We start from the raw sequence: 14,992 nt of genomic DNA, 5'->3' as shown, positions 1-14,992 counted from the left end.
ATGGAACCACTCCATCTTTCACCTTCCCATTATCATGCTACTAAACTGCACCAGAGCAGATCACTCAATTGTCCAGTGGGTCCTTTACAAATTTGGTTAGCCAATCTCAACAGCTCCCATGTGACTATGAGAAAATCTTTACCCTTCCTTGATTGATTTTCTGTCATCCCTATGTACTCTCTTCTTATGCCCCCAGTTTACTTCTGTTTCAGAAACAATATCCTAAAGCCCCACCCTGGGCAGGTCAGGGTAGGTTTTTGGTTTTGGTTTCTTTGATTTGGTTTTTTTTTTGTTTTGTTTTTTGTTGAAAGCTATTGAAACTTTTTTCAAGATTAAGTTGACTCAGGGACCTAAGGCTCTGGCCTTTGTTGTAGATTCTTGGTCACCCAAGTACAAAAACAACCAGGACAAGGCAGACTGTGGCTTCAAGCTTCAGCCTACAGACCAGCAACATGACCAACAGTGGCTTGGGAAAACAATTGCAACCTCAGTAAATATCCTTTTTCCTCCCTGACTGTCCCTTGCCTGTTTTTTCTTTTTCTTTTTGCCTGCTGTGGCTGAGTTCACCTCCTTTTGTTAACTATTTGATGGATCCCAAGTATCTCATTTGATTACAATTTCAGAGCTGTGCTACCAGATCAACCTGATGAACTCTGACCTATTATACCCCACCAAGTCCCAATCTCAGTAGATGACCTTGTCTCCTACTTTACTGAGAAAATTCAGGCCATCTATTGCAAATTCTTTCCTTCTCTACTCCACACCTCAAAGTAACAGTTGCACCTTTGCTGAGGTGTTCTGTTGTTCCTAGTTCTGAGAAGCAGTAGCCATTCATCTTACCAAAACAACTTTTCTATCTATACTCTCAATCCTAACTCGTCTCCTATAGTAGCATGTATCATCAAACATAGATATTTCATTATCTGATGGTTCTTTCCTCATTGTCTACAAACAAACCCAGAGCTTCATCCTTAAAAAAATGAAACTACCATTAGTTGACATTGCCATTCCCCTTAAGCTACCATCCCATACCTTCTGTCCCTTTCATGTCAAACTCCAAGAAAAGATTGCTTATCTAACCTCACTTCTTCCAGTCTCATCTATTTCCTTCACAAGTCTTTGCAAACTGGTTGCTGACCCACCAATCCACACAAACTCTTTTTATTTTTGGACATTTTCAAATCCTCCCTTTCTCTGAATACTTTCTTCTTCCACACTTCCATGATTCTTCTCTCTCTTGTTTCTCCTTCTACCTGTCTGACTGTTTCTTATTATTCTTTATTTCATCATCACCCATGTTACTGCAAAAAAGCATGGATGTCTTGAAGTTCTGTCTTGGACCCATTTTTCTTTGAACTCTATCTGTTAGTGACCTTATCAGCTCATATAGGTTTAATTGTCTAAACTCAAATGATTCCTAGTCTATGTCTTTAACCCAAATTTCTTTTCTTAGACTCTGCTTTCATATTACCAACTAACTGCTGGATGCCTCCAACTATATTGAAATCTCAAATTTAGCCCATCCAAAGCAAAATTCATCATCATCTCCCCCAAACTTACCCCTCCTATAAACTTTAAATCTTTTAATTAAGTTATAGTAAGAACCTCCTAATAAATCTCTCTTTTTCTTCTCTCCTGTTTCCCATCTGTCCTCCAGAGAGCTGCCAAAGACATGGATCTGACCATGTCACTCCCCTACTCAGAAACCTTCAATGTCTCCCTGTCATTTCTAAAATAAACTGCAAGCTTTTTCCCTGTTAAGGAAATCTGGATCCAGCCTACCTTCCCAGACTTATTTCATATGATTTCTTTTTATGTACCTTACATTTTAGTTAGATTGTAATACTAGATGGTTTCCATATCTAAGCAGACTTATCCTTCCTCATCTTCACTTCTCAGAATCCTCATCCTTCCAGGATCAAGTCAGGGGCTACTTCCTTCATGGAACTTTCCTTAATCTCTGCAGTTGTTAGTGACTTCTCTTTCTCCTCAAATTACTTTGTATTTATTCACTTGAACATGTGTTGTATGTAGAATGTAAGCTCCTTGAGGGCAGGGATGGGTTTATTTTTTCTTTTTATTTCTCCAGGCCTAGCACAGTGCCTTGCTTATTTTGGGTGCTTAAATAAACATTTGTTGGGTTGAATTGTTGAATTGCCTCTTGCCTTAACTGTTTTAAATGCTTCTAATAGATTGTGCAGCCAGGTGTTGTAGTGGTTAGAGCTCTGGGCTTGGAATCAGAAACACTCATCTTTCAGAGTTCAAATCTGGCCTCAGACACTAACTAGATTGGACAACTCATTAACCCTGTCTACCTCATCTGTAAAATGAGCTGGAGAAGGAAATGGTAAACCACTTCAGTATCTTACCAAGAAAACCCTAAATTATACTATAAAACCCCAGAGTTTAATAGTCAGACATCAAACAACAAAAAATTCTCTTTACATTCAACCAAACCACTTGCTGTTCTCTTGATCTTGTCCTAGCCTTTCCTACCTCTGCATTAGGACAGGTCATTCCTCCTGTTGGAATGTGATCCCTCCTCATTTCTGCCTGCGGGAATCATCTTTTCTTTCAAGATTCAGCTCTTCCACAAAGCCTTCTCTCATTGCCCTCCCTCAAAGCTTTCTAGAGCATTTTATCTGGGAGTTCAATACAGTGGAAGAGATGACAAAAGCTTATGAGAAAATTTTTCTCCACCCTATTAAATAATACTAATGTTTAATAAACTAGAGAGACACTTCACAGCTAACTGATTAATGAAAGATTTATAATTCTATTAATAAGGAGATATCCAAATATATTTCATGGTTACCCTAACAGCCTAGAATGAGAGTAAATAAAGAAAATGAGCCAGTAACAGATGAGAGTGGTCACCCTACCTAGATGGTATATGATATATCCGCATTTGTGTCAAATTTATTTGTGTCTATATTATGTTCCCCTGTAGAGTGTAAGCTTCTTGAGGTTCTAGTCCAATCAGTTTCCAGGTCATGTATTTTCTGCCTCCACAGTGTTGCTCTCATTTTTACCTTCGCCCTACTCACACAACCACCCTCATTACCCTTTCCCCAGAGTAGTAAAAACATCTTTCAATGGATCTCCCTGCTTCAAGACTTCCCTCTCCATTCCATTCTTCTCATAGTTAATGAAATGATTTCCCCAAATCACTCCATTGCTGAATAGTCTCCAATGGCTCCACATTTACCTCCAGGATCAACTAAAAATCCCTCTGTGTGGCATTAAAACCGTTACACACTGTTTCTTTCTAACCATTTACCCTCCTTCATTTACTCTCTGCTCCAACCTACCTTTCTAGCCTTATATATTACTCCCTTCATGCTCTCTACTTTCAAACCAAATTGACTTTGTATCTCACAGAGAGATACTATTCTGAAAAATTCTCAGTTTGCTGAAAAACAAATTTAAACTATGTTAGAAAAAACACTAAACTTTCATACTCTTTAACTTAGCAATATCACTACTTAGCACATAACTCAATGAGGTCAGAGGTGGAGAGAAAGGTCACTTACAAACCAAAATAGTCCAGAAGTGCCTTTTTTGTGAGTGGTAGCAAAACGCTGGAAATAAAGTTGGCATCATTGGTTGGGGAAATGGCTGAACATTGTGGTATGCAGGTACGTCAGACTGTTATTATATTATAAAAACAACTATGAGGAATTCAGAACAGAACAGGCAGAACCAAGAAAGAAAAATGTGCAATGACCCCAATAATATAAAGGAAAACAATATGCAAACCCCCAAAGACTTCAAGTCTATATGATGAACAGTCTTGACTCCAGAGGACAAAGATTGAAATATGTGTTCCTCATCCTGGGAGAAAAGTGAGGGGCTATGATTGTGGAATGCGGTCAATATGTTAGTTATCCCTTTATTTTAATAACAAAGAGGGTTTTCTTGGGTTTATTGGGACATGATAGCATTTTTTAAAGTAGCACTAAAGCATTTGTTTAAAAGAAAGTGTTTTATAAACCTCAAAAAAAAAGAAAAAGTGACTTGATCATAGGACAGAGAACTACAAAGAGGGCATGAAAAACTAAAAATGTCCTTCAACTCATTCACTTGTGGGTGATGTCAGAGAAGAAGAAGAAAAAGGAAGGAGAGAGCATAAAGAGATCTCTGTGGCTAACAAGAGTTCCCCACTGAGCTTCAACTTTAAAAAGACTCTACAAAAGGTAAGAGCAATTCAAATCAATAAAGCAATCATTTGAGTGCCCACAAGGAGTTGACTTTCTACTGAACAGATACAACAAGAAAGCAAAGAAAATTAAAGCAGTGCTATTTGAGGAAGAATGGAACATTAAAGCCCGGGGAGGTTGGGGAAGGGTTCCCTCAGAAAAGGGCACTGAAGATGAAACTTGGAGGAAAATGGATAAAGGAAAGGGCAGAGGTGAAGAGGAAGTGCCTTTCCAAGAAAGGGGGGAAGGCTGTACAATGGTGGGAACAGCCAGGAGGGCAGTTTGACTGGAATGTAGAATGCTATTCTTGCAATTCAATTCAACAAAGTTAGGATATGCCAATCCTTTCCCAGGCCCTAGAGAGTAGAAACAAAAATTAAATTATCTCTGTCCTCAAAGAGCTTACATTTTCCTGGGGATGTCACATAGGTACAGATTGGTACAATTTAAATTCCCAACCAGGCATTTCTCTCAGAAGCAACAGGAACTCATCTTAGATTTTGAGTAGAGGAACAACAATTTCAAATCTCTCACATAGGAATATTTATTTGGCAAACTTGTGGAGACTGGATTGGTGAGGGGAAGAGAATGGAAGCAGGGACTCCATTTAGGAGGTGCAGTGAAGTGAGAGGTAATGAGGGTCTAAATGCTGTGGTTAATTCTTGTGGGGGGGGGTGGAAATCAAAGGAAGAGATGGGAGAGATGATGGGATGGTTATGTCCAGACTGAGTATTCATATTTCTATGGAAATATGTCTGGTATAGCATGTTGGGGAGCTTTGACTGGAATTCTGAGGAGGGGTCTATGGAAGGGTAGCAGAAAGACCAGACTTTGAGGAAAAACTGCAGAGACTGGGGAAGACATTTTCTAATGAATACTACTATGAATGAAGTAACACCTTCAAGTGAATTAATCATATTCTGCCTTGTTAACCACACCAGCAAATACATATATCTGAAAAATAGTGACACCTCTTTGGATAAGACACATTATTATTCAGTCTACCAAAGGGATACTTAATCTATGAATTATATACCCCTTTGCAGTAACTCTGTTATCCTCTCTCCCCTACCCCTTAACCTGTCTATGATTCACAGGATGGAAACAAGTGGGCAGAAATACCAGGTTAATGATTAGCATTTTGATTTGGGTTTTGTTTGGGTCTTGCAATTATGTAAGTACTGGGGAAACTGCCTCCACCAATGCAGATGAGACTATAGATTCTGTATTAACTGAGAGGTTAAGTGGCTTTGAATAAGGTCACAGTGACAGTACATGAGGAGGTTAGGACATAGCTGCCTACAGGTCTTCATGACCTCAAGGTGATCTGTTCTGCCAAGCTGCCTCTCATCTGTCTTGTAACTCCACCAAAAAAGTGTTTCTGGTAGAGCAGCATGTCTGTTTTTGAGTAAAAACTTCCCTAAAGCAATAAGTGTGTACTCTAGCCCTGTGTTCTTGACAAATTTACACTCCTGTTTTCAAGAAGAAATCTGTGGGGGTGTGGCTCTCCAGATACCATCTGCCGCTGTAACGCCAACATCTGAAAGACCCGGGGATTTGCAATCTGCTGGAGATTTTGATAAGAAATATCACTGGCACCTCTGATAGAGAATTCTGGCAGTCTTGGTAACAGCTACTGTGCCAATAGGAGTGGGCTAGAAGGCCCTGGGATGAAATGACCCTTTCTTTGCTGTGAGTGGGTACCATCTGTTAGTGAATTCTCTGTCCTTAAATTTCTTATCATACTTTGCCTGCATCTCTCTGGCTCACTTATCTTTCTCCCATGTACCATAGTTATTTGTGTATATGTCTCTCCATCCATTAGAGTGTAAACTCCCTGAGGACAGAGAAGATTGGCAATATTTTTATCCTTGTATCCCTAATGTTTCCAGTTTTTGACTCTCTCAAAAAAAATGCCACTATAAATATTTAAGTATATCTGAGGCCTTTCTTTCTGGCTTTGATTTACTGGCAACTTCTTAAAAGAAGTAGGAAAATCCCTGGGGATGGGATGAGAAAAAGGGAGGAACAAGGCTCACTCAGATCCATTTTAGGAAATAGTTATTTTCAGTCAAATCAAATGATCACTGTTGTGTGACCCAGGGGATGGATACATAAATGGAAGTACCATTTATTAACAGTTTAAGCTTTGAAGGTACGAATACAAGCAAGCTAGATTGTCCCTGTCCTCAGGAAGCTTACATTATAAAAGAAGATAAGACATAATGAGAAACTAAACATGTCAGTAGGAGAGAGGTGGCATGGAGGACCAGTTCCCAGCAAGACAAGATGAAAACTCACCTGTCAGAGCCCAGGGTCCTCAGAGTAGTATCCAAGGTTGCAGAGTAGAGGAGATGGAGATGATGATCAGACTGTAGTTGTGGAGATGGCTAGAAGTGACCTTAATAGGGGATTGCTAGTTGGAGAGGAAGTTTGAAGATGCAATCCCACTTGGTGAAGGCAGATAGTCCTCCATCACTTATCTGTCCTAAAAGCTCCTGCCTGGATCAATAAAGATACAGGCCAACTCTGATGAAAGAGTGATTCTTTTGAAATTTCTAAGTCCCTAAGGACTTAGAATAGACAAGAATAGACAAGAAGAGAGGAATTGGTTTCCAATCCAATTTTTCAGTGATAGGTTTTAATTATCATGCAAGTTGGGACACTGAATCTTCTCTGCCTCCACTGGAAACTCAGATGATTTATTGTTTTTTTTAAAAAAATTTAAGACTTGTTTTTTCTGTCTCACTTAGGCTGGAAATACACAAGCGTCTCATGATCACTGATTAGCATGGCAGCTTTGATATGCTTCATTTTCTCTCTAGGCCAGTTTACCCATTCTTAGGCAGCCTGACAGTCCCCTGGAGGCTCATCCTATTGGTATTGGACTTGAGGCTTTAGACCACTGCAGTTCAGAACCCCCAAGTTCAAGAAACCCACTCAGCTTCCCCAGTATTAGGATTAGAGGCAGGCACCATCATGCCAGGAGGATTTATTTACATTTAAAGCTAAACACAAGAAGTTCAATTGGTAGGAGAAGCTATTTGGGGATGATGCTCTGAATTGGCTCATTGAGATTTACCCTCCATCCACATCCAACATAGGTTCAGAGGGGATATCTGGACCTAAGGGAGAGTTTTTAGGATGTACAAATTAGACCAAGGCAGCCTTGGAAAAGTCTAGCTTAAAGACCCAGGTGTCTCCTCCTAAGAAGGCAAAATATGTGGGACAAGAAATAAGGATTCAATATGAGCCCAGTTTTGATTCAGAAATGCTAAAGGACCTGTACAGAACAGAGGGAGCTAAGGTTGCTCTGACTCCTAACTGATCCTCACCCAGATGAGCTCTACCATGTTCCCCTAGATGCTAGATTTCATCATCACTTTGTCTTCTAAATACACTCGACTTTTCCACCAACCACATTCTATTCTTTTTTTTGGATAGGCTTACCCTTTCCATAGTTATTTTAGTCCTGAGTCAATCCCATGAATCTCAGCGGTATCTATAAAGACAAATTGGTCTCCTTGTTGTAGATTCACTGTTCCACTCATTACCCATACTTCGTGCATTTATAAGAAAACATCTGCCCTGGGTGGCCAGTAACTTGGCTATTGTGACCCACATCCCTTTACAATTCAAGAAGCTATTGTAGAAATTTCTGCTTGCAAAAGTAATAGACCCATCAATCCCCAACCTGGGATTTGGATTCATTTATCTCTTATTAGATCCTGGGAATCCAAGTCCAACTCCATTGGGGGGAGACTTTTTTCCCTAAGGAGAAGAAACATTTCTGAGCATAAATTATCTTAATCAGTTTTTACTTTCATTTTTAAAACTAATAGTTTTCTTTATAGCATAACTGTTTGTAACCTTATAGCTTTCATTAAAGTTCTGGTTTTTTTCTCTTCTTTTGTATCTCTTTGCAAGCAGTCTGACTTTGTCCCAATTCCCACCACTCTAAATTATAGTAGCAAAAGTCCTGAGTTTAGGTTATTCTCAGGATAATTATTAGTACCTAAACTGGGTCAGCTGCTTACCCTGATATAACAGCTACTTCCAAAGGTCACTGAATGTATGTCATCCTTTGACTAATTATGAGAATTTGCCCACTAAAGGTGTTCCTCCTGGTAAAAGGCAACTATTTCTTAGGTCCCTGAAAAGGTTGAATTAAAGATTGAGCTGCACTCAAAGCCATTAGAAAATCAGAAAAATCTGTGGTTCACACTTGTAAACCCATTCCAATTATCTCTCCCAAAACTTTAATGCTGATCAAAAAGCTAGATATTTTTAAAATTTAATTTTTGACTCCAGGCAAGACACTTAAACTCTCAGGACCAATTCATAATTACCTAAAACTAAAAGTTGCAGAATAGTTTCCCCTCTACATTCAAAGAGGGGAGTTTCCTGTATGAGATGTTACATATGTTAAAACACAGTTCTCTGTCAGTCACCTATTATCTAATTATCTATTGTTACAAGTCATCCAACCTCAAATTGCATTGCTTTTGAAGATTCATTGTTGGCTTTCATATAAATAGTGGTACTTATCTCAGTGTGCTGATCTCTGATATAAGGCCAGGAGCTCTATAGGGCAGAAGACTGATCCATAGCTGGTGGCACCCAAGGTAACCTGAGAAGCTTCCAGTTTCTCTGAACTCACTATCCATGTAAGATATGGCCAGTGTTAGTATCCTATAAAAGGCCCCAAAGCTGGAGTGTATACGAGTCTTGTATTGAGTTGACTTTTACCTATTATTTGGTTTAATAGCAATGTTTACCATAGAACTATCCTTTTATTTATTTCATTTTAAATCTTTTTCCAGTTACATATAAAGATAGTTTTCAATTTTTCAATTTCAATTTTTTTGTAAGATTTTGAGTTTCTTATTTTTTCTACCTCCTTTTGACAGTGAGTAATCTGATATAGGTTATATATCTACAACCATATTAAACATATTTCCATATCTTTTCAAAGAACATTTGCTGCTCACTATTGGGGAATGGGCAAGAGAGATTGATCACTTTCTCCACTCTTAGCATTAGCACCTTGAATCTAAGACAGTATCTGAGCCCAAGGGTCTTATTGCTGACTCTCTCCTAGGTTATCGTCTTTTGGGCATTACTGGCCTCTCTACTGTTGTTCTTATTTCTGTTTTACCTGCTTTTTTACTTGTTACATTTACTTGTTATACCTCACAGTATTTGCTTTGGTAGACTATTGTGGCTAGTTTCCTTCCTCCCCCCCCCTTCTTTTTAGTTTAAATTCCTTTTAATCAGGTTCCAGAAAAATCTATTTTCACTCATTAGTGAATGTTCTTGGGTCATCAGAAGAGGTCTTTATCGGAAATGTTGAAGTGGTGGTCCTGCTCTCCAAAGGTTGGACTAGATGTCCTATGAGGTCTTTCTCAACCCTTGGGTTCTGGGATTCCATGATTCTGCATCTCATATGGTATAGGCTATCCTACATTCTTCTTCTCTCCTTAGCCCTTCTCCCTCTCACTACCACAGAAGACCAAGGTCTACCCACTAGCCCACTGATCAGCTGCTATCCCATTTTCTTCATCCTTCTCATGAGTGAATCCTGTCTCCCACCTTGATTTTAGGATTCTGAGTCCAGGACCCCTATCTCCTCCTGCTAGCCCTCTGTACCTCAGTTGTTTGATCATAAAATAAGGAGTTGGATTAGATGAAACTCAAAATTTCTCTACCATTCTATAATCCTTTAATCCTCCTCCATTGCATGTCCAGGAAGGTCTTGATCAACCATACAGGCTCCTCAGCAATTGGTTGACTATATTTCCATCTTCCCCCCACCCCAAGTCCCATTTCTGAGAAAATTAGAGAAGTCACAGGGGACTGAGATCATATAATTCTTTATTGGCCGCGATTCCATTGGAAAAGAACATCACATTAGTCACCACATCATGCAAGAAGAGAAGCAGGCAAAGCACCATGGGGTGGACATCCACATGTCTCCACTATGCACGGGTGGTCCTTGGTCCCCCCATCGTGCACAGGAGGGGTTCCATGCATCTGGAAACTGGGAGGACAAGCTCATTGCTATTGGGAAATGCCCCATCTACTCAGAGTTTGCATTTGTGAAAACAAGCATTTTGGAAAGACATTCCCCTCCCCCCACCCCCCCCACCCCCATGATTTACCGACTGACGACATGATGCATTTTCGTCTCGGTGGGGGGGACAGGATAAAACGCGCAGAGACATAGAGTGCGGACACACAAGATGACATGTCACTGTCACAACCACGGCCAGTCACAATAGCAGGTTCCTAAAAACATCACACACACAAGGGAGCGGCACAGGGGTCAGCAGCATTCTTATGTCTCTCCCTCCTATAGCTAGAAAGAGGGAGGGGGTGGGGGAGATACTTGGCTAAAACACAGAGCCAGAAACACAGACAGAGAAACTCCAAAGTTGAGTTAGCACATGGTCTATTCTCCTGTAATGTAGAGTAGCATTCGTAATTAATATTGCAGTCTGATTTATATGGCTTTCTCTAAGGATCGATGTAAGGTCATGAAGGTCAGTGCCAAACTAAACGATTTGCCCTCCAAGAAGTAGAGATTTTGAGAGCGCCTTTATCACAACAGAGAGGTTGCTTTTGCCAGATGTCTGGTGGATCACCCACCATGGCTGGACCCCAACTGCCTGAATAAAGACTCACCAAAAACAGAAGACCTCACTTACCTGAGATTCAACATAGTATATGAAAACCAAACAAAAATGGAGGACAAAATTAGGGTCAGAATCCAGCCTGGGAATGCCATGCTGGCCTCTGGTCTGTCATTGAGAGTGAGAGCCAGGGAATAGGGCACCAGGATGGATTTAGTCATTTAGCCATTCTAGAAAGGCAACAGGGGGAGTGGGTCAAATTAGCTTGATTCCAGGAGCCAAAGGCCTATTTCATCATGGATGGCCCATTTTGGGGATCTGGTGATGTATTTGGTCAATTCTTTGACTAAAACAAGGCAAAATCCCTTCTATGCACCGTCATATTCTCCCACTCTCCAGGGATGGGGACTAAGAGGCCAGGAATAGATTAGTATTTCTAAGGGAGGTGGTGGATCCAGATTTGCTTTCTGGAAAGGATGGGAGAAAGAAAAGTTTACAGAGAAACTCCAAAGTGAGTTAGCACATGGTCAGTTCTTCTGTTGAGAATGTTGAATAACATTCTACTAAGCTCTAGCAGAGGGTGTGTTTGTATATGTGTGTGTGTGTGTGTGTGTGTGTTTGTGTGTCTGAGTGTGTGTGTGAGAGAGACAGTATATGTGTGTGTGTGTGAGAGAGAGAGACGTGTGTGTGTGTGTGTGTGTGTGTGTCTGTGTCTGTGTGTCTGTGTGTGAAAGAGACTAAGAGACAAAGAGATAGAGAGCATTTGGGAAGAAAATGAAGCTTGAACAGTGTGAGATCCAGACTAACTTGGGAGACACTAATAGCTTTCATGATTGATGTTCTGCACAAACTGTCCTTTCCCAGCTCCAAGTTGTCCCAGAAGGCACAGTGATAATTCAAGCCCCAGGAGGTCTGTAGTGTGATTCTTGAGCTTGTTTGAAGAAAAGATGTCCAATACAGACCCCAGCCATTCACTTCAACCTTATCATTCTTGGTCTCAGCAATCCAGAACTGAGAACAGAAACAATGTATCCTCACTCTGAGCCTCCAAATACCAACCTCTCCCTTTCCCCTATCCTCACCTGTCTGGTACATATGGTCTGATTTGACCTCCTAGGGAAGATAAATGCCCCCTCTACTAGGAGAAATATGAAAAGTAAGAAAAAATAGCCTTAGGACTGGAGTTTGGGAGAGACCTTACTAATAGATTATCAAACAGGTCTCCTTTGCACCATCTCATTCTCAAAAGCAACACAATTCATTCTCCAACCATGAGTGCCAATCTCCTAGAAAGAAATTTGGAAATATCCAATGTGCGACCTGTTACTAGTATAATTGAGCTGATTTCTTTCCCTTATCAACTTCCCATCTCACCCCCCTAAAAATACTTATTTTTCCTGCATAGTATAGAAGAGATTTGTCATAATAATTTTCCAGGCTGAAATATCTTAGGGCACGAATGGAAAGAACCCTCTAAAAGAGAGAAGATAAAGAGGTAAATATAGGAGAGACAGACAAAGAATCAGAGATGAATTCGGTGGATGGATGGATGGATGGATAGATGGATAGATGGTACACAGGTAGATAAATGGGTAAATAGAAAGGCAGATGATGGGAAGATAGACAGTTTTAGATCATTTGTTAAAATTGAAAAGTCCAATGAAAAAGAAAAATAAACTGGGATACTAGAATGTGAAGTACAGGATGGGGACCATGATACCCATCATATCCTAAATCTGTCTTGAAGAGCATTCCCTGCTCAGGAAGAGAGTCCTGAGTCCTGAATCTACCCTAGAGAGGCAAAACACCTACACAGGTTTCCTCCCTGAAGGAAGTTTTCTCTGGGGACAGTTTCATCCTTACTTTTCTGAATTTGGTTCCCATGACATTAGGGTCTCAGAACAATGAGCTCCAAGTTCCTCCTTCTAACCATAGAGCCATCTTTCATGCAGGGGAGGAAGAATGATGTGACTTTGGGACTTTGGCCTTTCATATTTGTTCTGAGATCTTGCTAGCTATTATCAATTGCTCTCTGACCTCTGTGCCTTCATGTCCCTGTAGAAGAGTATGAGAAAACAAAAAGGACAGTTTGTCTTTGTCCCAAACCCTGGGGCAATGGGGAAATGTCCCATAAGATGCTAATGTTGAAGATCAAATAACATCATATGGTCTACAGTGGGAGAAGACAGTTCAACAGCCTATGACCTAAGGGGCATCTGTGTGTATGTGTGTGTGTGTGTGTGTGTGTGTGTGTGTGTGTGTATGTATGTGTGTTTGTGTGTATGTGTGTGTGTGTTTGTGTGTGTGTAGGCAGAAGGAGTAGCCTCTTCTTTTCCCAGATCATCCAAGAAGCTCTATACATGAAGACACCAAACTACAGGGTATACCCCCAGAACCTTTTTTCTCCCTTCTCCCTGGTCATTTCCTTGCATATTTTCCTCTCCTCTTAATTACGTGGAATAAGACCCTAGGCTGGATTCTGAGATCTGAGTGGCAGTGGTATTAACACAAGAAAAACTTGGGAAGGCTTGGCCCTCCTATGGGAAATTTGCATTTCCAATGATTGCCTTTCCAAAGAGTCCCTGAACAGAGACGAATTCCCTTTTCCCTGGGAGAGGGGAGTGATGGAAAAGACACCTACAGGAGTGGGGGAAGCCCCATGTGACCAAGGCCAGTTGGTTGGCCCATTGGTGGTCATGGCAAATATCCCATGGATAATTAAAAGAAGCCCCTGCTTGCTCTCTGGGAAGGTCATACTGCTTATTTTGGGGCCAGAAACCACTGGGAGGTCTCCCCTTTTCTCTGTCGAGTGTAGAGGTGCCCAATTAGCTGAGTTTCCTAACACACCTAGTACTATGGCTTATAATTAAAGTTGAGTAGACTGCGGCACTCTGCTCCTGACATCTGATGGATGGGAGGCATCTACTGGGGACAGTGGGGAGGAGGGGCTATGTACAAATAGGCCTGGCCAAGGGACCTTGGGGAGCCAGGGGAGGGAGGGGGCAGGGAGATGGAGTGAGCAGAGGGGTGCATGATGGGTGGCGAGATTGAGAGCTCCCACCAAGTGGTGAGAACGGCATTGCTTTGCTGTTCATAGTAGAAACAGTCTGAGAGTTCATGGGGAATTACTTCTTGAACATATCCTGGAGAGGCCCAGGGAGGTATTTGATGACGGTGTCCAGGATGCTCTCTTCTTCCTCTTCTTCTTCATCACCACAACCTGGTGGAATGGCCTTCTTAGGACGAGTAAGACTGCCTTCAGAGTTGGCTTCCATGGCAGCCTGGGCCTCTGCCTCACGTTCCTCCTTCTTTTTGATCCCATACTATGGTAAAGACAGAAGGAGCAGAGTTAGGGTCAAATACAGTATTTCAGCATCCCATCTACCATCTTGAACTTCTGGAGGTGCTCTTCCTCTCTCCTCTCTAGGACCCACGATGGCAAGATTCCCTGAAATGTGTCTTCCTATCTAAAGATAAACCAGAGATGCTACTTACTCTGGTAGGGGTGGGGACCTTGTGGTCCTGGGGCCAGAGCCAACCCTGGGATTGATATGGTTCCAACCATTGTTCCTATGGCCCAGAGAATAACTTCCCACCCTTGGGTTGCTTTAGTTGTCCCTTCAGAGTAGAACCTCTGAAAGACCTAGGAATTAGAAGGCCCAAGGACTATGACAAGCATCCTTCAGGAGGACACCAGGAAGCTATTACCCTTCAGTTACTCAATACACATTTACTAAGGCACCTGTTTGTTCTTTATAAAACAAATGTCCTGCCAGACATTGTGCAAAGCACTGAGTATATAAAGAAAGGTAAAAAATGCTGGTCCTGTATATATATATATATATATATATTCCCCCAGAAAGTGGAATTGTAGCTAGGACTTGAAGGAAGACAGGAAAACCAGGAGACAGAGATGAGGAGAGAGCATTCCAGAAAGGGGGGGACAGTCAGAAAAAATACCCAGAGTCAGGAGATGGAGATAGGAGAGTTTTGTTTGAAAAACAGAAGGGGGCATCTAGGTGGCACAGTGGAGAGAGCACCAGCCCTGGACTCAGGAGAACTTGAGTTCAGATCTGACCTCAGACATTTAATAATCACCTAGTTGTGTGACCTTGGGCAAGTCACTTAACCCCACTGCCTTGCAAAAAAAAAGAAAGAAAG

General features: G+C 41.2%; 1 protein-coding gene across 3 annotated transcripts in view; it reads right to left on the bottom strand.

Moving 5' to 3' along the window:
• Positions 1–10,399: 10,399 nt before the first annotated feature.
• The window catches only part of CPLX1 (complexin 1), a 107,095-nt gene continuing 102,502 nt past the window's right edge, over positions 10,400–14,992 (bottom strand). For all 3 annotated transcript variants that reach the window (XM_074227520.1, XM_074227522.1, XM_074227521.1), the window contains one exon: positions 10,400–14,154. In XM_074227520.1, the coding sequence (XP_074083621.1) occupies positions 13,957–14,154 (198 nt within the window). In that variant the 3' untranslated portion in view covers positions 10,400–13,956. The remainder of the gene's footprint in view (positions 14,155–14,992) is intronic.

This window comes from Macrotis lagotis, chromosome 3, assembly GCF_037893015.1.
Source record: "Macrotis lagotis isolate mMagLag1 chromosome 3, bilby.v1.9.chrom.fasta, whole genome shotgun sequence".
Taxonomy (NCBI): Eukaryota; Metazoa; Chordata; class Mammalia; order Peramelemorphia; family Peramelidae; genus Macrotis; species Macrotis lagotis.
Note: the sequence above shows the minus strand (reverse complement) of the source record. Positions and strands in the feature narration are given on the sequence as shown.